The sequence below is a fragment of the Perna viridis genome, chromosome 4 (assembly GCF_037379345.1).
Source record: "Perna viridis isolate PV_CMFRI_1.1 ecotype Kerala chromosome 4, ASM3737934v1, whole genome shotgun sequence".
NCBI lineage: Eukaryota > Metazoa > Mollusca > Bivalvia > Mytilida > Mytilidae > Perna > Perna viridis.
Window position 1 is genome coordinate 3,595,147 of NC_142448.1, and position 21,419 is coordinate 3,616,565.

A 21,419-nucleotide genomic window follows, 5' to 3' on the forward strand; every position below is an offset into this window, starting at 1 on the left:
AAAGTCGAACTAAAAGTCAAGAATCGGGAATCTTCCGAAAGTAAACAGGAAATCAAAAAAAAAGCTTGACAAGTCTTGATTGATTGTAAAAGAATATTTTTTTTGCACAAGTTAGTGTTTTGTTATTGGAACGTTTTCCCTCTATATCAACAGTATTAATCAACTGAACATACTGTCAATTCCGAAAAACAGAGAAATTTTGGAAGGTAGCAAGCCTTGGATAGTATTACTGCGCTATACTAGTATAGACTATAGTGCTAGCTATAGTGTAGGTTAGTAATTTTAATTTTTGAGCAGCGTAGTTCTGATTCACTCTATACATTTCAAAATTATGAATCAAATAAGTAGAATGTTTAGTTGTTTGTTGACACCAACTAACCATAAGTCTCAAGTGCAGAAAATTGTTTATTTGTCTATTCCCATGAAAATATGGAAAATAAACATAAGATGGGATGTTGTTTTATGTTAAGACCTACTGTTCCTATATACTAAAACATCATCTGAACATCTTGTCACAGTTACTGACTTCACACAGGCTTGCTTCCACTATAATAGTTATGTAGCCAGACTAGTATTTCTTGTTGATACCAGTCAGACTGCATATTTGAAAGTGCATGCTTCCGGAGCAATTCCCTGTGCTGGCTTCAAGATTATTTGGACGGTCAAGCAGACAGGTGCAATCAAACCACCCCTTAGATTTCAAAATAATGTTTGAAAGAATCGTAGGAAGATCCCAGTGATATTGCCTTAAATTACCTTTGAAAGAGTAATCAAGGGAACCGAGGTTATAGCGGTAATCAAAAGAATGTAATCCAGGGACAAAGACCAGACATGGAAAACAGACATACACTACAAAGAACATAAAGTAACTAAAATCATACATACAAAGTAACAACCGTAAATGAGCAACTCGGACTCCACTAAAAACCAGGAGCATGGACCAGGAGCACTGGCAGGGCAAGCACCCTCCGCCCCTCCAGAAATACCCACTGAGTTGCTCACAAAAAGTCAAGTCTGGGGCAGACAAACAAGGAAAGGAAAATTAGGCTGTTTCTCCTTAGAGTAAATGAAGTCAACAAGACTTGAGACTTATGGTTAGTTAGTGTCAACACACAACGAAACATTCTTTTTATTTCATTCATAATTCTGAAATGCATAGAGTGAATCAGAACTATGCTGCTCAAAAATTAAAATTACTAACCTATAGCTAGCACTATGAAGTCAACCTTACATCTTGACCTACACTTAGAAATCGATGGTGAAGGAAAACTATTGACCAAACTTTACGACAAACATGATGACTTTTCATTCAGAATTGTCAAATTTCCTTTCATCTGTGGCAACATCCCTTCAGCACCTGCTTATGGAGTCTTTATATCATAACTCATATGTTATGCGAGAGCTTGCCGAAACTACGCAGACTTTTTGTATCGCGCTAGAACTCTAACAGATAGGCTTCTGGAACTGGGTTATGTTGCTACAAGATTGAAGTCGTCACTACAGAAGTTTTATGGTCGTCATCATGAACTCGTGGATCATTATGGTGTATTCATCTGCACCATGAAAACTGATTTATTCAATGGGTCATAGTTTTCCTTTCCTCTTTTGTCTACCCCGGACTTGACTTTTTTATGAGCAACTCTGCGGGTGTTTCTATAAAAGCAGAGGACGTTTATCCTACTGGTGCACCTGATCCATGCTCCCAGTTTTTAGTGGAGTCCGAGTTGCTCATTTGCTTTTGTTACTTTGTATGTATGATTTTAGTTACTTTATGTTCTTTGTTGTGTATGTCTGTTTTCTGTGTCTGGTCTTTGTCCTTGGATTACATTCTTTTGATTACCGCTACAATCTTGGTTCCCTTGATTACTCTTTTTATATTACATGCCTCTTAAAAATTCCTGCCAGCATCTTGCAATCAGATTTCAGATATCTCTTAAGGTTTTTGAATTATAAGGGCTCAAAGGTGCCACTCCCCAAAAAATCGACTTTTTTAGCTCACCTAGCCGAAAGGCCTTGTGAGCTATTGTCATCACTTTGAATTGTTGTTGTTAGCTTTTTTCAAACATCTCCTCCTTTGAAACTGCTGTACCAGTAGGCATGAAACTTGGCATGGTTGTTCCTTAGGGTATCCTGCACAAACTGATTGTTAAAATATTTCTAATATCAAAAAACATGACTGCTGTTATTATAAAAAGAACATAGGGGTCATAATAGCTTTTTTTTTGCAAATAACTCAAAAAAGGTTGAAATTAGCAAAATTCTGACTATTATCTATATTGTTCACCATCAGAAGATGGACCTATTTTTTTTGGTCGTTTTTCACGTGTACAACTTTGAAAATCTTCTCTGAAACTGTGAGACAAAATTTAATGAAAGTTGGCATAATTGTTCCTTAGGGCATCTTGCAGCAAACTGAAATTTGAAAATTTTTCATCAGTCAAAAAAACATGACTTGTTCAATAACAGTAGAACATAGGAGTCAAAATGCTTTTTTGCTATTTTTTCATCAATGATAGAAGAATAATGAAGATAATAGCTACTATAATGATAAACATAATGTTCTGAGTTGACTAAAAGTTTTGATTTTTTTTGGTGGCCATTTTCAAAATGGCGCCCATTTTTTTGCCATTTTCACCAGTTGCTCAGATTCAAATGATTTTTTAAACGTATAGAAAGGTCTGAAAAATTCCCAATGATGTTAGAACTGTCAAATTTGCGATGCAAATTTTTGGTCGTTCCCTCCGCGGGACTCGAACTTGTACCGCTGTGACATCTATGTCAACACCGCCTGCACTAAATCCAGCGCCCTAGACCACTTGACCAGCTAGGCTATAGCCTAGCTGGTCGAATGGTCTAGGGCGCTGGGAATTCCCCTTGACCCAATTGGATATCAGGGCATATGGGGACCCCTGCCTAAATTTTTTCCAGAGATTCTAAAGACACTTTGAAGGTATTTCCAACATTTAACAGTGCCTTAGTTACTCAGTTGAACTTTCAACATTCATCAAAATATGCTCTTTTTCTGCAATTTTTTGGTCAAACACGGTATCTTTACTTACTTGGTTAATAAGGCATGATTTGACAGGTAAGCGATTCAGGCTCTTCGAGAGCCTCATGTTTTATTTTTGGTCTGATTTAAAAAAATTACTTGATTGGATTTGTCATAAAAATCCCTGCCTGTGTTTTACAATCAGATTTCAGATATCTCTTATGGTTGTCTAGTTATAAGGGGTCAAAGGGGCCTGCACACCTGAAAAATTTATTTTATTTTTGGTCTAATTTTGAAAATTTTTAATTTGATTTAAAATTTTGTGCAAAATAGTGTCCAAAACTATTTGATGTGTCCAAAATAAATTGTAAGTCCTTATGCTTAAGTGTGTCAAAAACTAGTATTGTGTCCATGCACACTTGCCCCAATTGTTCAGGGCTTTACTACTGTGGTCGTATCATGCTTGTGAAGCTTTTTATTAAAAGTTGTCAATCAGCAGAAAAGAATTATAGATCTATTAATAGTCGTAGTTGTATATTTACTATTATCAGTAATCTGTACTCTTTTCCTTTGAATTTTTTCTAGATCTCATAAATGAAAAGATATTGAAAAAAATATCAGTCAAAACATTGGGAGTGATTGTGACATCATCTCATATTTTCTTTGGAGTTTTGAATGAAACTGAAGTCACACACGGACAGCCTATAGTCGCACTACTAGATTTTTTGCTAAATGTATATTGAAATGATCAAAAATGCAATTATAAGATTACTGAATAACAGAGTAAAATAGTTACTTTCGATACTGGCAGTATTATCATGTGCTACATCTCAACTCATCCTCACATCGATATATTACATGTATCTCTATATAAAATGTAGGCTTTTTTTTTATTTCAGCCTTAACAACTTATTGTAATTGTGTTGGAGCTAATAAAATATTTGTATATATGTATTTGTATTCCACATGATTATCAGAAGTAACTTTAATTCTATACTTCTATCTTGGAACCAAAAGAGGTGAGAAAGATTGCATTTACATAACTTTTATATTTCTGTTTTATTTCTTTATCAGGTTATTCCAATTAACAGAGATGAATCTAATGGACCAGAATCATAGGTTAGTGTATCTCATAGCACTTCTAAAAATTGGTTTGGTCAACACCCATGTTTGCATCTTATGTTAAGCAGTTTTCTAATTTCAAATAATTAGTCATAATCCTGGTAGGATTTTCTGTACTGTTTAGAAAGAAATACAGGCTGAACCACAACAGGTACATGTATATCCAATGCCAGTATATCTTACATGGATACCCTAATAAGATAAATTAATTAAAATGGATTAGAAATTCTTGTATCAGTTTATATTTAAAATAACAGTTTTATATGTCTTTATTCATATTATCTAATATTACTGAATTTACGAGGGCCCGCCATCCATAACTTTGTTGTTTAACTTTATATCTGAAGAAACATAATAACTTGAATACTAATTAATATTTTCAGTCTGGTTCACCTTGACCTGAAGGGTGCCCCGCCAAAGGTGGAGTATCTAGAACAGGTATTTCATTACTAAATCATTTTTATATATTATATGTAATACCTCTTTAGTAAATATTCCAATTGAAAAGCATCTGGTCATAATGCATATATATGAACAATAGAGTTAAACAATATATTATAAAATGTGATAATTTCCATTCTTTATGATATATACATTGACATTGTGATAATAAAAGATGTTACATATACTCAAGTAATACATTGACAATGTGGTAATAAAAGATTGTATTTGTAATTACATAATGTAGCTAGTAGATCAATGAAAAATGCAACCAGTTTAGCTAAAATAGGGTTGAACCATAAAGGAAAAGAAATACAACAATCGTAACTATTGGCAAAATGTTTAAAAATAAGAATTAACCAATAAAAAGAAATTGAGAAAACAAAATTGTCATATCAATTAAAATGAAAAAGGGTCCATCACTTGAAAACGGTTAAGAATCACAAACCACATTACAGAATGCAAGAAAAAAAAAAGAGTTTTTAAACCTTTTTTAAAACAAGGACACTTACTTTTTCGAAAATAACAACCTTCTTCACTATATGTTCTTTTTTGAAGAAATTAACTATATGAATGTTGGAATGTTATTTTTATCTGTTCAAGAACAACTTTTCACATTGTATTATATAATTTTCTGTAAAATTTGAAATTGATTTTTAGGTGATTCCCATGTTCAAGAAATTGGGTGCAACAGGGTTACTTGTTGAATATGAAGATATGTTTCCATATCATGGAGATCTAAGTGAATTAGCCTCCCCTCATGCATACAGGTAACTTAGAATATCTCATTGTCTTGGTAACAAGCAGAAAAAAAACTCAGTAGTGAGAATTTGAAGTAATATGTCTATGTACATGGACAGTGGTAACAGTCTGAAAAGTACTAGCAGATTATTTATTGAAGAAGGGATAATCATAAATACTTTATAAGTCAATGGAGCATGACAGTTTATTGATAGGGACTTCAATGAGTTTTATTTATATATATATATTTTTTTTTTTTTCAGCAAAGAAGCAGTATACAGAATACAGGAACTTGCTGAAGAAAATCAGTTGATTATTATACCACTTGTACAATCATTTGGCCATTTTGAAGTAAGATTTTAAGTTAAGCTGTGAAAAGAGATGAAAATATATGAAAATAAGAAGGCCATGTGAACTATTGCCATCACTTTGGGATTTTTGATCTGTCAAAATACATGGCTACCATTACTAAAAATGGACATAGGGGTCAGACAGTAGATGTTCACATATATGTCCAAAACAGTTAGGTTAAGCTTAATGCTGACCTGGGTTAAAGTGTTCAGCATGATGAGATCTATCTGTGGTCAAAATTTCATTTTAATCTGTTAAGCCATGTTGTAGTTATTTCCCTATTTGACATTTTTTTGCTATTTTTAAAGCTGCATTAGCTGCCAAATTTGTTCAGTTTTGATTCTACTGAATTTTGCTGATTCAATGAAATAAGTTCGTAGTAATGCAATTGAAGCAATAAATGTTGATAATACCTACAGAATATTGTGAAAACAATGTTTTTTTTAATCAGAGAAGATCCATAGCTCTGATCTAATTATTTTTCGCCATAGATTGTCAATAGGCCAATCACCTTGCTAAAAATACTTTAACCTTGATTAAAAAATAACAATAACGGATACACAGGTAAGCACTTGTCTTGTTTTCATATAATTTCATCTAGTTCTTGATTAATTTTAAAAATGAATAATGACCATATTTGTGCCACATTATATCACAATACGTAAATTTCAAAAGGATCCTTGCGTTGTATTCCAACTTTTTTCTTTTATGGCTTGAGTCTGTCGGTCTTCCTTGCCGTTGAATAACCACTTTTGCTTTGCAATCAGATTTGTTATTAAAGAAGAGACCCTTACGGCATATGTGCGTATTAAGGTCACCAGAAGTCACATGCATACAAATTTAACTAGGTCGATTTTTTGTGTTGCAAGACAGTAAATATATAGACACCTATTTCATGTATTTGATGCATTTTATTTGTGGATATCAAATGAAATAATATAAGAAAAGTACAAAAGTACAATTTAGTAGAAATAATGTAAGGTTAAGGCATATTTCAACAGAAACAAAAATTCACGAAAATGACAGCTAATGCAGCTTTAATGTTATTTCTTTCAAAATTCTTCTCCTCTGACACTACTTGACCAAATGGAACCAAACTTGGTATGAATGTTTCTTGGGGAATCCTGATTGCCGCAGTACAAAAAAAAAGAAGATAGGTGTCAGATAGTAGTTTTTCACATATATCTCCATACGGTTAGGTTTAGCCAAATTCTGACTGGGTAAAAGTGTTCAGCATGATGAGACCTATCTGTGGTCAAATTTTCGTGTTAATCTGTCTAGCCATATTGGAGTTATTGCCCTTTTTTTTACTTTTTTTTTTTGCTATTCTTAATGTTATTTCTTTCAAAAATCTTCTGTAATACTACTTAACCAACGGAAACCAGATTTGGTTTGAATTTTTCCTGGGGGTATCCTGCATAGATATGGGGATTTTTTATTCATCCAAAAACATGGCCACTGCTACTAAAAGTAGAACATAGAGGTAAGGCAGTAGTTTTATGCATATACATGTATTTAACCAAAACTGTAAGGTTAAGTAAATTCTGATATGGGATTAAGTTGTCCGGCATAATGAGATCTATCGGCAGTAAGATTATTTTTTAATCTGACAAGACGTGTTGGAGTTATTGCCCTTTTTCAAAGTTACTTTGCTATTTTTAATGTTATTTCTTTCAAAAATCTTCTTTAATACTACTTGAGCAGTTTGAACTGAATTTGGTATGAAATTTCCTTGTTTTTTTTCATAGAACTGATGTAGGGATTTTGATCCATGGAAGAACATAGCCACTGTTACCAGAACAAACAGTCAGTCAGAAGTTTTACTCATGTATCTCAAAAACTGTAAGGTTTAGCCAAATTCTTTTTATTACTGAAATGATTCTTTTATAAGGCCTACAGAAGTCTCTAGGGTTCAAAGTTGTCAGACGACTCCATATAAGAGTTATTGCCCTTGAAATGTGAAAAAGAAACTCAATTGCTGAAATGATCTTTATGATAAGGCCTACAAACGTTTGCAGGGATCAAACTTCTCATGACTCCTTGTTAGAGTTATTGCCCTTGAAAGGCCGAAAATGATGTTTTTAGAAGTTTTCAGCCAATATCTTGAAAACTGTAGTAAATAGAATGAAACTTTCAATTGATGAAATGATCCTTTAATATAAGTCCTATTAACGTCTTCATAGAGTCAAAAAGTAGGTGGAAAAATGGTAAAAATAATAAGACCCTTTTCGATTCATTCTCTCACAGTTTTAGTTCGTGCAAAATCAGGTATTTTGGAAATCAGCCATCTGATGCTGAGGAGAGAAGCTAATACGGTAGGGGACTGAAACGTTCCGGATACCATTCTTCATTTAAATTACACCTGTTTACCATTACATATATTACATCTGCCTATGTATAAATGCTTAACTACATTTAAGAATTTATCCACCAAATTTCAACTTTTAATTTTAAGTTTTACAAAATTTGACCGGGGTAACTTGGTGTGCGAAACAGTGTGCCTTAATGTAACTGTATAGTGCACCTTAAACAACAGGACCAATAAGAACCAAACTTGAGTGTTCCTAGGGTATAGTTGATAGAACTGATGTGGGGATTTTTTATCTGTTGAAAAACATGGCTGCTGTTACTAAAAATTGAACATAGGGGTCAAACAGAAGTTTTTCACACATATCTCAAAAACCATTACTCTAAGCCGTATTCTGACACATGGCTTAAGTTTTTAGCATGATAAGATCTATCTCTGGTAACATTTTCATTTTATTCTGTTAAACGGTTAACCATTTTTAATCCTATTTCTTTCTAAAATCTTCTCCTTTTAAACTACCAGACCAATAAGAACCAACCTTAGTATGAACATTCCTTAGGACATTCTGCATAGATCTGATGTGAGGATTTTTGATACATGGAACAACATGGCCGCTGTTACTAAAAATAAGACAAAGAGGTCAGACAGAAGTTTTCTCATATATCTCCAAAGAAATTAGATTTAGACAATTTTTTTCAAAGGCCTACAAAACTGTTCAGGTATCAAAGATGCCAGTCAAGTCCTTGTTAAGAGTTATTGCCCTTGAAAAGTGAAAAATGAAGTTTTTGTTACTGTTTTCAACTAATATCTTGAAAACTATGATAGAAACAAACTTTCAATTGCTGAAATGATCTTTATGATAATTCATACCAAAGTCTTCTAATGAGTAAAAACTGTCTGACTATTTGTTAGAGTTGTTGTCTTTGAAAGGCAAAAATTTAACTAGGTGAGGAATTCAGGCTCCTGGAACCTCTTGTTTGTTAATGTGTACATGTATTCAGATTCTGTTTAATATTTACCTGAATTGCTTTGTACCTTTGTAGTTCGTGTTAAAACATGACAAGTTTAGAACATTGAGAGAAGTTCCTAATTATCCAATGGCACTCTGTCCCTCTAATCCAGGTAAGAAAAACAGAACTTTACTGTTGCCATTAAAGAAGAAACCAGCTGATGAGAAGCAGTATTGACATATACATATTGACACATGCTAAGGAGTCAACTAATAAAACACAATATCCAATCCACACATAAAAATCAGTACTTTGAAAGTTAATTTCATTCATTGGTTGATGTGCTTAGAATTGATGATGATAAATTTTTGTATATAGCTCCTGTTTTTAGGTTTTAATTTTGCATTGTGTTACACATATCATGCTTTATTATTATAAGTGGTGATTTTAAAGATTCATCATATTTTTTGTAGATTCACTAACAGCTGTGTGTATGATGATAGACCAAATCATGGAATTGCATCAGGGTATACGGTGGTTTCATATTGGGGCGGATGAGGTAATTGATACATACAGTTCTTGATACTAAAAATATAATTATAGTTATTTTTCATGTATTAAAAGGGTATATGTTTTTTGACCTCTCTGCTGTTCCTGTTTTTTTCAACTATTCTGTATGTTTGTTTCAGGTTTATCACATTGGAATTTGTGAAAAATGTAAGAAGAGAATGTCACTACAGAACCTGAACCCTCAACATCTGTTCTTTGCTCATTGCAAGGCTGTACTTAACTTCATCAAGGTCAAGTACCCCTCAATCACAGCAATAATGTGGGATGATATGATACGTCACACAGAATTACCGGTCTTGTTAGGTAAGTGCCTCTTTATCACAGCAATAATGTGTGATGCTATGATACATCACACAGAATTACCTGTATTGTTAGGTACGTGCCTCTTAATCACAGCAGTAATGTGGGATGGTATGATACGTCAAACAGAATTACCTGTCTTGTTAGGCAAGTGCCTCTTAATCACAGCAGTAATGTGGGATGGTATGATAAGTCAAACAGAATTACCTGTCTTGTTAGGCAAGTGCCTCTTAATCACAGCAGTAATGTGGGATGGTATGATAAGTCAAACAGAATTATCTGTCTTGTTAGGTAAGTGCCTCTTAATCACAGCTGTAATGTGTGATGATATGATACATCACACAGAATTACCGGTCTTGTTAGGTAAGTGCCTCTTAATCACAGCAATAATGTGTGATGATATGATACGTCATACAGAATTACCGGTCTTGTTAGGTAAGTGCCTCTTAATCACAGCAGTAATGTGTGATGATATGATACGTCAATCAGAATTATCTGTCTTGTTAGGTAAGTGCCTCTTAATCACAGCAGTAATGTGGGATGGTATGATACATCACACGGAGTTACCGGTCTTGTTATGTAAGTGCCTCTTAATCACAGCAGTAATGTGGATGGTATGATACATCACACAGAATTACCGGTCTTGTTAGGTAAGTGCCTCTTAATCACAGCAATAATGTGTGATGATATAATACGTCAATTAGAATTATGTCTTTTTAGCTAAGTGTCTCTTAATCACAGCAGTAATGTCTTGTTACCAGTAGGTTAGAATCCCAGAATCACAGCAGTAATGTGGGTTGATATTATACAGCACCCTCTCGATAAAAGCAATAATGTGGAATAATTTGATACCATACACAGGTTTTCCAGTCTTATAAGATTATACCCTGTGATTACAGCCTTTTTTGCATTGAGATCCAAGTCACTGTTTTTTGCTCTATTTTTACATTGGATTTGGCCTTGAACCCTTTTCCAAAAACAGAAGGAAAATCTCTGAATTAAATTGTTACAGACTTAAACCTTATCATTTACTTATACTTCTGGAAGTTGTCCATTTGAGTTATTTTCATTACTTTGAGTCCATCGTCATTGTTTGTCACCATGGTTCAATTTTTAAAACATCTTTTCTACTGAAACTATAGAATGGATTTGGATGAAACTTAGCATAGTTGTTCCGTAGGATATCCTGCACAAAATAATTGTTTTGATTTTTGATCCGTCGTAAAGCATGGCCACCATTACTAAATTTCAATCAAGGGGTCAGACAGCAATTTTTCTCATATATTTCCAAAATTGTAAGGATTAACCAAATTCTGACGTGGGGGTAGAATAGTTCAGCATGATACAATCTATCTATAGACAAATTTTGGTGAAAATCTGTTGATCCATGTTGGAGTTAATTCCCTTTTTGGACATTTTTGCTGTTTTTTTATATATTACTTTCAAAAATCTTCTCAGAAACTACTGTACTGAAGTCAATGAAAGTTGGTATGATTGTTTCTAAAGGTATCGTTCACAAAATGATGGTTTGAATTTTTTTTGGCAGCCATCTTGTGACAATTTTCACCAGTTGCTTGGATTCTAGTGATTAATGGTTTTATTTTTAGGAATTATTGTGTTCGAAGTCGAAAAGTGATGACGAAAGTTTATTCTGGGTGGCCATTTTCCGACTAATTTTTATACTTGCTTTGATTTCAACGACACTTGGTTTATTCAGGAAACATGGTCTCCTGAGTTGAATGTTGATGATGAAAATGTTGTGTGGCCATGGTTTAACTTCATTTTATGTTATTTTTCAGCAAATGTATACTGGGCAAATGTCCCCTAAGACCAAGTGGAATAACAGAGCATAGGGTACTTCTGCTCAATTTTTTTTCCAGAGATTATAAAACACTTAGAAGGCATTTCCAACATTTACAGTGCCTTAGGTACTCAGTTGAACTTACAGAATTCATCAATATATGCTCATTTTCAGCAATTTTTGTTAAACATGATAACAAAGCATGATACCTTTACTTTCTTAGTTAATAGGGCATGGTTTGCTAGGTGAGCAATTTAGGATTTTTCAGAGATTCTTGTTTGTGTTTTACAGAATCAGGTCTAGCAGGATTGGTAGAACCTATGGTTTGGCATTACCTGACAAAGTTTCTTTTACCACCAGGTATATATCAATAAATACATTTTAAATGAAGAAAATTGAAAATACTGTGAAAAAAAGTGCCAATAAAAGTGAGGGTGTCAAAGATGGGTAATACATGGGTAAAGCATGTTAAAGATGTTTAAGCTCACACAAGGACAAACAAAAGAAAGACAAAAAATTCGAACACATGGTAACTCCAATCAATGTTTTTGAAAGCAATGACTTCACAAACAGTTAAGAATTTTCTCAGACTTAAGTAATTTTTGAAGTTTCGTTGTGCTGAGGCCAGTGATGAACACAAGTGCTCCAAATGGTTAGCAGCTTCTTGTAAGACACAAGCTGATGACATCGTCATGGTGACTTCTGTAGAGCTTTTTGTAAGCAGACGTCAGTCTATGGACAAATATCCATTAGTTTTTGTATGATCTGAAAAGAGAAAGCTGACATAATAACTACAATATTTTACAAAATATATGAGCTATAAGATGACAACTCCATACACTGGGGCAGCTGGATTGTTTAACAATATAGAATGGAGAAATCTGTCATCCTGTTTGTTGTAGAGTTTTGTTGTTCATCATCCTCAATTGTCTATTTTAAGATGAGATCTTAAATTTTATCTTCTGAGTACCGGTAAACACAAGAGCAAAAACTACTTGACCAAGACAATACACTGTTATGATTGATTTATCAGTATGATTTTAGCACAGTATATTTTTTATTTCAGACATTTGGGAAAAGTTTTCTAAAGTTTTCCCTAACATCTGGTTAGCCAGTGCATTCAAAGGTGCAACTGGTTGCAATATGTATGTTACAAACATTGGTTATCATTTAGAGAACCACTTAGTCTGGCAGGCTGTAATGGAAAAGGAGAAGTCAAAGTTCAAGGCAATAAGGGGTTATGCAGTAACTGGATGGTCAAGGTCAGTCAAAGGTCAAAATCTGTGTTGAATAATATGCCATTGATGACACAACTAAAGTCAAGAAAAGCAAACAGTTTAACCTGACAAGTGTTCACATTCTATGATGCCATTTTTTCGGAGTTTAACTTTTGATAAGAAAGACACATACTCTGACTGAAATGTAATAATACCAAGAAATGGGAAAATTTATAAATAACTCTTCTTCTCATGAGTGGTAGAAAAATGCTACAGAATACACAGGTAAAATTGCAACATACCTATTTCATATGTTTTGAAAACATGTTTATCATATCTTTATGAAATTTCTGACTAACAAATTAGTTTGTGGGAAAAAAAAAAATAAAAATGATAGGGTGTTTATATGTTTACAAAAAACATATAAAGAGAATATGGTTTTCATATGATTTTTTAAAACATACAAGATCATGTACATGTATTTTTGATAGCACAAAAGAGTTCATGTATTTTTAGTAGCACAAAAACATATTTTTACCATACCAGTCCTTAACATATGTTTACATATGTTTTAAAACGTATAAAAATATATGTTGCAATTTTTCCCATGTAATGCCATGTAACAATCTCTTTTCTAGTGAAGATTCTGGCATTAAATATGATACGAAGTATTATTTAAATTTTGATAAATTTAAGATATTAGAACCTTGATTTGACATTGTTAACCTCAGATATACCTCTTTAATTGTTGTCTTTTCTGTTGTAAATAAACCCTATTTAATCTGTTTATAATAAATCTTTTTATTATTATTATTATTATTTTTCTATCATCGTCCATGTTCCTATCAATGAACTTTTCCAGAGAAATTCTCAGATATTTTAATATGGCTGCCAAATAAGGAAAAAAGGTCAAAATATAGGACATTGCAATAGCATGGGAAGTTAGGTGCCTAGGAACTTGATATTCAGTACAATGGTACAGTTTGATTCCAAACAAGATTATGCTAAAAAATGAAAACGATATGTTGTCCTGTTGCATGGCAACCGATTTTCCATCCAAAATTTCTGAATGCTCTGATCTGGATGAAATTTGATTTTTAGGATGAATAGGATGACATGCTGAGTTTGTATTTTGACATATCAAGAAGAAGTGAAAGTTTCCATTCCCATGGCAACCATTTACCCACCAAAATTTTAAATTGCTCTCATTTGGATAAACTTTGGTTTCTAGGGTGAAAATGACATGCTGAATCTAAATTTTGAGTGAAAATAATTGCATCAACATTTTATGGTTTCCAGGCAGTATGTGTGCAGGTGATGACTTGCCCCACGTTTCACAAAACATAAACATTAATTATTGTTATTATTATTATTATTATTATTACGTCATCTTCGGTCTTCCTATCAATGAACTATTCAGGCAGAATTCTCAGAAATGGTTTGGCCAATTCTTACAAAACTTTGCACACATATTTGGTACCATCTGGAATTGTACCTTAAGTTTTCAAAACTTTGAAAAAAGGTGGCCATTTTGCAATGGCTGCCAAATAAGGAAAAAAGGTCAAAATATTGGACATAGCAATATCTCGGAAACCTAGATGCCTAGGAACTTGAAATTCAGTACAGTGGTACAGTTTGATATTCCAAACAAGATTATGCAAAAAAGAAAAAAAACAGAAACGATTGATGCCTGCTGCCGTGGTAATTGATTTTCCAGCCAAATTTCAAAATGCTCTGATTTGGATAAAATTTTGTATTTAGGGTGAAAGTGACATGCTGAGTTCGAATTCAGACATTTCACAAAGATTTGAAATTTGGTGTTACCATGGCAAGTAATATTCCTGACCATGTGAAAGTTGCTGTTGCTATATTGACTGATTTTCCCACCAAAATTTCAACATGCTCGGATTTGGCTATAATTTAGTTATAAGGGTGAAAATAATGTGCTGCATCTAAATTTTTGGGTTTGGAGGCAATATGTGCATGGGAGGTGACTTGCCCCACGTTTTGTGAATGTAACTTAAATTACTACAATTGTCTTTACTGGTAAGTTGCTCCCCACCCAAGCAAATATAGTTATTGCTGTTCACCTTATAAAACTATAGAGAATGTATGATGAATACCAATTCTTTTTGTAGGTATGATCACTATGCTGTCCTGTGTGAGTTGTTGCCACAAGCTCTTCCTAGTCTTGGTGTCTGTCTGTCTATTATCAACAAAGGAACATTTAATGCTGATCTCCATAATAGTGTTTCCCAGATTCTCAAATTTAAATCTTTATTGCCAATTAGTCCATATCAATAGTAAGTTCAGTTCTTCAGTTCTAGGAAGTCAGTTGTCATCTTAAATTTAATTTGTTAATGGATATCATTTGTCTGCTTATCTATTTAAGGAAAAAAATTAATGACATGATTTAAATAACGCGCAAAAACTATGAAAGTTGTATCCATATGAACAATGATGTAATATTTAAGTGAAAAGGTTATACATGTAGACAAGTTTTTTACTTAAAATTCATGGATTTTTGATATTACAGTCTAGGAGCACCACCTTGTGAGTTCCCAGGATATAATGTGTACAGAGATATGCTTGATTTCAATCAACTAGAGACTTCATATGAAGATTTTATGCATAATGAAAGGTAACTTACTGAATCATCATTCATCGTACTGCAACACAAGCATGCCACATTACCCCTCCTCAATACCATGACATACTCTGAACAGCTATTTAATTCATGTTATGCTGCAACACAAGCATGCCACATATCCCCTTCTCAATACCATGAACTACTCTGAACAGCTATTTAATTCATGTGATGCTGCAACACAAGCATGCCACATTACCACACCTCAATACAATGAACTACTCTGAACAGCTATCTAATTTGTGTGATGCTGCAACACAAGCATGCCACATTACCCCTCCTCAATACCATGAAATACTCTGAACAGCTATCTAATTCGTGTGATGCTCTTTGGAAAAATTCAGAGCAGTACCAGACGGGATTAAAAAAAAAAAAAACAGTATTCAACCATGTGAGAAAAAGTCCTTGCTACGCCCAATATCCTTGTTTTAGAAAAATATTTTAAGCTAAAACAAAATGAATGTTTGCATGATAACATCTGCAGTTATGGTAATTGTTAACAGTACCATATTTGTTATTGATTTAGTTACAGCTTGATATTCTTTGATTGTTTATTATACTACATATATTGTTATATCACTTTTCAGTATTTTTACATGGATGAATGATTACCATGTGAAGAGAGGTTCCACCAATCCAGTTCATGTAGGACCCCTACTGAATGCAGTTTCAAAGTAAGTTCAAACCTATATAAAATAATACAGAGCTTGCTCTGCATTCATAAATAGTTTGTATCTGATCAATGTCCCATTAGAATACATATATAATTCTCAGTAATTTTAGTAGGCAAGAAAAAGAAAACTCTCTACTTCAATGAATGTGGGACTTATGTGATTTCAGTTTTTATAAGACTTACAAAAAATTTGAATGATATTCAATGATATTGTTATACAGTATTCTATACCACAATGGTCAGACTTGATTGTGGGGGTGAAGACTTCCTGCTTGCTGTTTCCAGTCTGATTTCAGATATGAATTACAGTTTTTGAGTTGTAAGGGGTCAAAGGAGCCTCACCCCTAAAAATTGATTTTTAAGCTCACCTGGCCAAAGGCCACGTGAGCTATTGCCATCACTTCAGTTGTCGTCTATCGATGTTATCGTCATTAACTATTTTTCAAAACTCTTCTCTGACACTACTTGACCAATTGGAACCAAACTTGATATGAATATTTCTTGGGGTATCCTGCATAGAACTGGTGTGAGGATTTTTGATCCGTCAAAAAACATGATAAAAAATCCCCACATCAATTCTATGCAGGATAACCAGGGAGCATTCATACTAAGTTTGGTTCCAATTGGTCAATTAGTGTCAAAGGAGAAGATTTTTGAAAGAAATAACATTAAGAATAACAAATAACATTGGAAAAGGGCAATGACTCCAACATGGCTTAACAGATTAAAAATGAAAAACATGGCCCCTGTTACTAAAAATAGAACATAGGGGTCAGACAACTGTTCTTCGCATATATTTCCAAAATTGTTAGGTTTAGCTAAATTCTGACCAGGAAAAGTGTTCTGCATGATTCTATCTGTGGTAAAATTTTTGTTGTTATCTGTTAAGCCATGTTGGAATTATTACCCTTTTTCAACATTTTTTGCTATTTTTGATGTTATTCCATCAAAAATCTTCTTTGACACTACCTGACCAATAAGAACCATACTTGGTATGAATATTCCTTGGGGTATCCTGCATAGAATTGATGTGGGGATTTATGATCTGTGGGAAAACATGGCTGCCCTTACTAAAATAGAATATAGGGGTCTGACAGCAGTTTTTGGCATATTATATCTCCAAAACCATTAGGTTTAGCCAAATTCTTTCAATTGCTGAAATGATCCTTATTATAAGGCCTACAGAAGTCTTCAGGGATAAAAGTTGTCAGATGTCTCCTTGTAAGAGTTATTGCCCTTGAAAAGTGAAAAATGACTTTTTATTTTTGGACAACTCCTTGTTAGAGTTACGGTCCTTGAAAAGCAAAAAATCATGTTTTTAGCAGTTTTCAGCCAGTATCTTGAAAACTATAATCAAAATAATGAAACTTTCAATTGATGAAATGATCTTTATAAGTCCTACCAAAGTCTACTATGGGTCGGACAACTTTTTGTTAGAGTTGAAAATTAACAGAAAATCAGGAGAGCTTTTCAGGCTTGAGGGAGCCTCTTGTTATTTTTTGGTTGGATTAAAAAAAATATTGGACTGCTTGAAAATCTACGACTGCACATGATTATCAAATTTTAGATATCTTTGATGATTTTTTAGTTATAAAGTGTCGAAGGGGTAGCACCAGAAAAAAATTGATCTGATTTAGAAAATTTTTATTTGAATTTCAAGTTTTGTGCTGTATTGTGTTCAAACCACTTGTGGTCATAATGAAATGTAAGTCCCTATGCTTAAGTGCGTCAAAAACTAATGTTGTGTCCACACTGTTTAGGGTTTGATCACTGGGGTTGTATCATGTTGCACTTGGTGACGCTTTTTATTACGCCTGTTATTATCAAAGCCGACAAAGTGAGTCTGTCAACCATTGCAACCTATAAAATTAATGCTAGTATGTGTTAGAAATTTCAAGAAACAAAATCATGATAATTTTGAACAATACTTTCTGCCTTCATTATTGCAACAATTCTTTATTACAAATAAATACATATTTCAATTCATCGGCTCAACAAAAAAATTAACAACATAATGAATGCTTTGGTGATGTGGTAACAAAGTCTTATCCTCTTATAGTATTAATGAGAAATCTTCCTGTTTGCCTGTCTCTTGTCTTTCTGAGTTGCAATACATGGAATCAAATTGAATATTTGTCTCTTGAATGTACCTGTAGCCTTACATACCAGAGCAGTTTAAAAAATACTGCACACATAGTGTAGAACAGGACGTTGTTATTTAACTACTAAGACAATTAATGGAAGCAATGTGAATGTTGAAATACCTTTCAATAATTCTTTTTATGCTCATACTATTTTTTTTTTAATTTTAAGGAATCAGTTGAGACCGTGTTCTTGTCTTGAAAGTTAAGGTCTGTTATTAGTTATTGGAAAATATTGACATGTTGCAAACTTGTGAGATTCTCTATTTAAATTCTTAGTTGGAGTTTTTTTCATTGTAGGTTGTTGGAAAGTTTCTGTGTTTTACAAACTAGACTTCAACAATCCCTGGCTGAGGTATTCTATGAATCAACAGTAGAGGAATGGCTACATGTTTATTTCATCCCTAAGAAGAATAAGTTGAAGGATATAGTCGAGACTGCTAGAGAGAATGGTCTGTCAGCATTGATTGATATGTGAACAGACAAGAACATTTTTGAGGCTACCAGAGATAATTGGGCTGTCAGCATTGAGACTGAAGGACATAGTGGAGACTGTTAGAAAAAAAGATGGGTTGTCAAAATTGATATGCAAAAAAAGGATGTGGTCTTCATATCTTGTTTTGTTACTTATTGTATATTTCATGACATTCAAGTGGGAATTTTAATGCTATCTTATTTTTTCAGATTTACACAGAATTGCAAAAATTAGCTCATGAGTCCTTTTCAATTTACTGGGAAATTCAGCCCATATTTTTGGCACCTTACAACACTGCAAAAAGCATGCAATTATAAACTGAAAAAAATTGAAGTGCTTAACTTTTAGCATACACCATATATAAAGTGTTTTTTGCTGCATTACTATGTGGTGTGATAATTAATGAACATGTTACTGTATATAAATTAATAGAAAAGGTTAGATAACTATCTTTTAAAGGCAAAGCTCTCACATTTACACTGGTTATTTCAATACATAATTCAATTTGATATATAACAAGTTTTCTGATTGGTTGGTTCTCATTGAGCAAACTAGGTTATTTTGTGTATCCTTGCTTGGTTAACTGTGATTTCATTAACATTGATTGGTCTGCACTGTGCAATTCAAATAATCCCAAACAAAATAATTTCTACTTCTTCAATCTTCTGACCAACTTCAACAAGCTGGAGATACTGACACTTTTCTCGGTGCATGCTTTTTACAAAATTTCCAAACTAAATTAAATTAGTGCATTTAAACATAAACAATAAGATTGAGTTATGTGAACTATAAAAACAGGTAGATGTTTAATGATTGTAAGTGTAAATTGAAATGGTTGTTTTGAATGACTTGACTGAGTCACTCATAACAATGTTTACTGGTATACTGTTCCACAATTAGATGGTTCTTGGAAATATTGTTGGACTTGTAACAGACACTGAAACTGTCTGAGAGGCAGTCTGTTTTTGGTGATAGTAACTTGGAAATAATTGATTTTATATAGTATTATTAATCTTTTGTCTGATTCTCTATGAGCTAGGCTTCTTCAATTTAGATGTTGCATGATGTAGATGTAATGGGATACCTGTTTGTCACAAACCATGCTGCACGCCTTTGTATCATTTCTATTTTGTTTATGTCATCTTTATTGTATGGATCCCAAATAGAGCAGGCATATTCCAGTGATGGCCTGACTAGCCATGTATATGCCTGCTCCTTTACCTTTACCAGATGTTTAAATTTCTTTTAGGGAAGCTTAATATATTGGTGGCTTTATTGCATGTTGTTCACACGACTGTGCCATTTAAGGTTAGATTGGATCGTAATGCCAAGGTATTTAGCTTTATCGACATATTGTAGTGTGTGGCCATGTAATATGTTGGCCTATTCAATAGAGATTTTGTTACTAGGACATTTCATTTATCCTGGTCGAATGCCATTTTGCTTCCTTTTTTGATGAAGAATACATTATTAATCTTCAGATTGTCATCCATTGGAAATTAAATTAGAAACCTTTCTCAATCCAATTAACACTTGGCATTTGACCCCAAAATTGTCTTGAAATGATCTTTGGACAATGGATGAAAAATGTAATTTGAATAATATCTTCCATTTCAGATAGATGAATTGCTAAGATAAAAAATAAAATACCTAATCTTGAAGATTTCTTTGTTTATGCAATGTAATTGTATTGCCTGTTTCCTATGTGTATCAAATAAAATAGAAATAATATAAGAGAAACTGTAAGAATTGACTGTTTCATTTTTTATACTTAATGGGCATGTTAAAGCATTGAACATAGCACATTTTCAATGATGTGTGCTAATACCTCATGTCCAAAATGTGGGACCAGTCAATGCTTTTACACGGCGATGAAACATTTAATTCTTACAGTTTCTCATATATTATTTCGATTTCATTAGATACACATAGGAAATAGGCAATACACAGTGATCAATAGAAGAAGTCCACTTAATTTTTGGCATGACCTTTATAAATAGCCTGACAACATGTTTCATTGACTAATGAAACATCACATATAAAGTCAACTATCCAAGGAGATTTTAATGATCTGCACAGTAAATGTAATTATTTCCTGAACAACCAGACAATAAATTCCAGCTTTCCGGCTATATAGCACCATATGGTTCCATTATAACTCGTACAAATAAGTTCCAAAATGATTTCTTGATAACATTTCAGTAATTATAATACAAATTCCTGTGTGGCAGGGCGGACTACCTGCATTGTAGTAGGTAGTGAAATTTTAATAGCCAGTAAATTGATTTGGCTAAAGGATTAATTCTTTAGCCGAATCAGTTTGTCGCTGGCTTGTCACCGAGCGGTCTAGGGTTGGATCCTCGGTGGCAGAGTATAATTTTGTGAGTCAAATCATGCTCTACCGTTACACCTGCATAATATTTACATAATTCTAGAAATTTTCAGTAATTACCTAGATATTCCTAATTAACTACACTATTTTTTTTTGGCATTAGAATAAAAACATTTAGACATATAAATTTTTAAACAATTTAACAATATTAACAAGTCATTCTCTTCAATCAAAATGTGAAATTCAGTTTCTGTTTAGAACTACATGTATATGCTTTACTTGACAGATGTTCATAGAGAAGCAAATAGAAATACAGTTGAGCAAAAAAAACACCCCTGCTTCCAATAGGTAATATACTATA

At 33.2% G+C, this 21,419-nt stretch overlaps 1 protein-coding gene across 3 annotated transcripts; it reads left to right on the forward strand.

Annotated features, from left to right (window-relative positions):
- The first annotated feature begins 26 nt into the window (after nucleotides 1-26).
- LOC148618480 (hexosaminidase D-like) lies at nucleotides 27-20,387 on the forward strand. 3 transcript variants are annotated; one of them, XM_088577466.1, is made up of 14 exons: nucleotides 27-110; nucleotides 4,064-4,108; nucleotides 4,495-4,549; nucleotides 5,213-5,322; nucleotides 5,557-5,644; nucleotides 8,996-9,074; nucleotides 9,376-9,461; nucleotides 9,592-9,775; nucleotides 11,865-11,933; nucleotides 12,640-12,835; nucleotides 14,929-15,093; nucleotides 15,327-15,431; nucleotides 16,025-16,111; nucleotides 18,552-20,387. In XM_088577466.1, the coding sequence occupies exons 2-14, from the start codon at nucleotides 4,083-4,085 to the stop codon at nucleotides 18,727-18,729; spliced, it is 1,428 nt and encodes a 475-aa protein (XP_088433592.1). In that variant the 5' UTR covers nucleotides 27-110; nucleotides 4,064-4,082; the 3' UTR covers nucleotides 18,730-20,387. The 3 variants fall into 3 exon arrangements, with proteins under 3 accessions (XP_088433592.1, XP_088433590.1, XP_088433591.1); XM_088577464.1 differs by having other exon boundaries at nucleotides 33-206; XM_088577465.1 differs by lacking the exon at nucleotides 27-110 and adding an exon at nucleotides 253-272.
- Nucleotides 20,388-21,419: the final 1,032 nt, after the last annotated feature.

Coding starts and splice junctions, on each gene's coding strand:
- LOC148618480 (XM_088577466.1), top strand. CDS start 4,083: ATGAATCTAATGGACCAGAATCATAG. Junction 4,109..4,494: donor CTAATGGACCAGAATCATAG/GTTAGTGTATCT, acceptor TAATATTTTCAG/TCTGGTTCACCTTGACCTGA. Junction 12,836..14,928: donor GCAGTAACTGGATGGTCAAG/GTCAGTCAAAGG, acceptor TTCTTTTTGTAG/GTATGATCACTATGCTGTCC.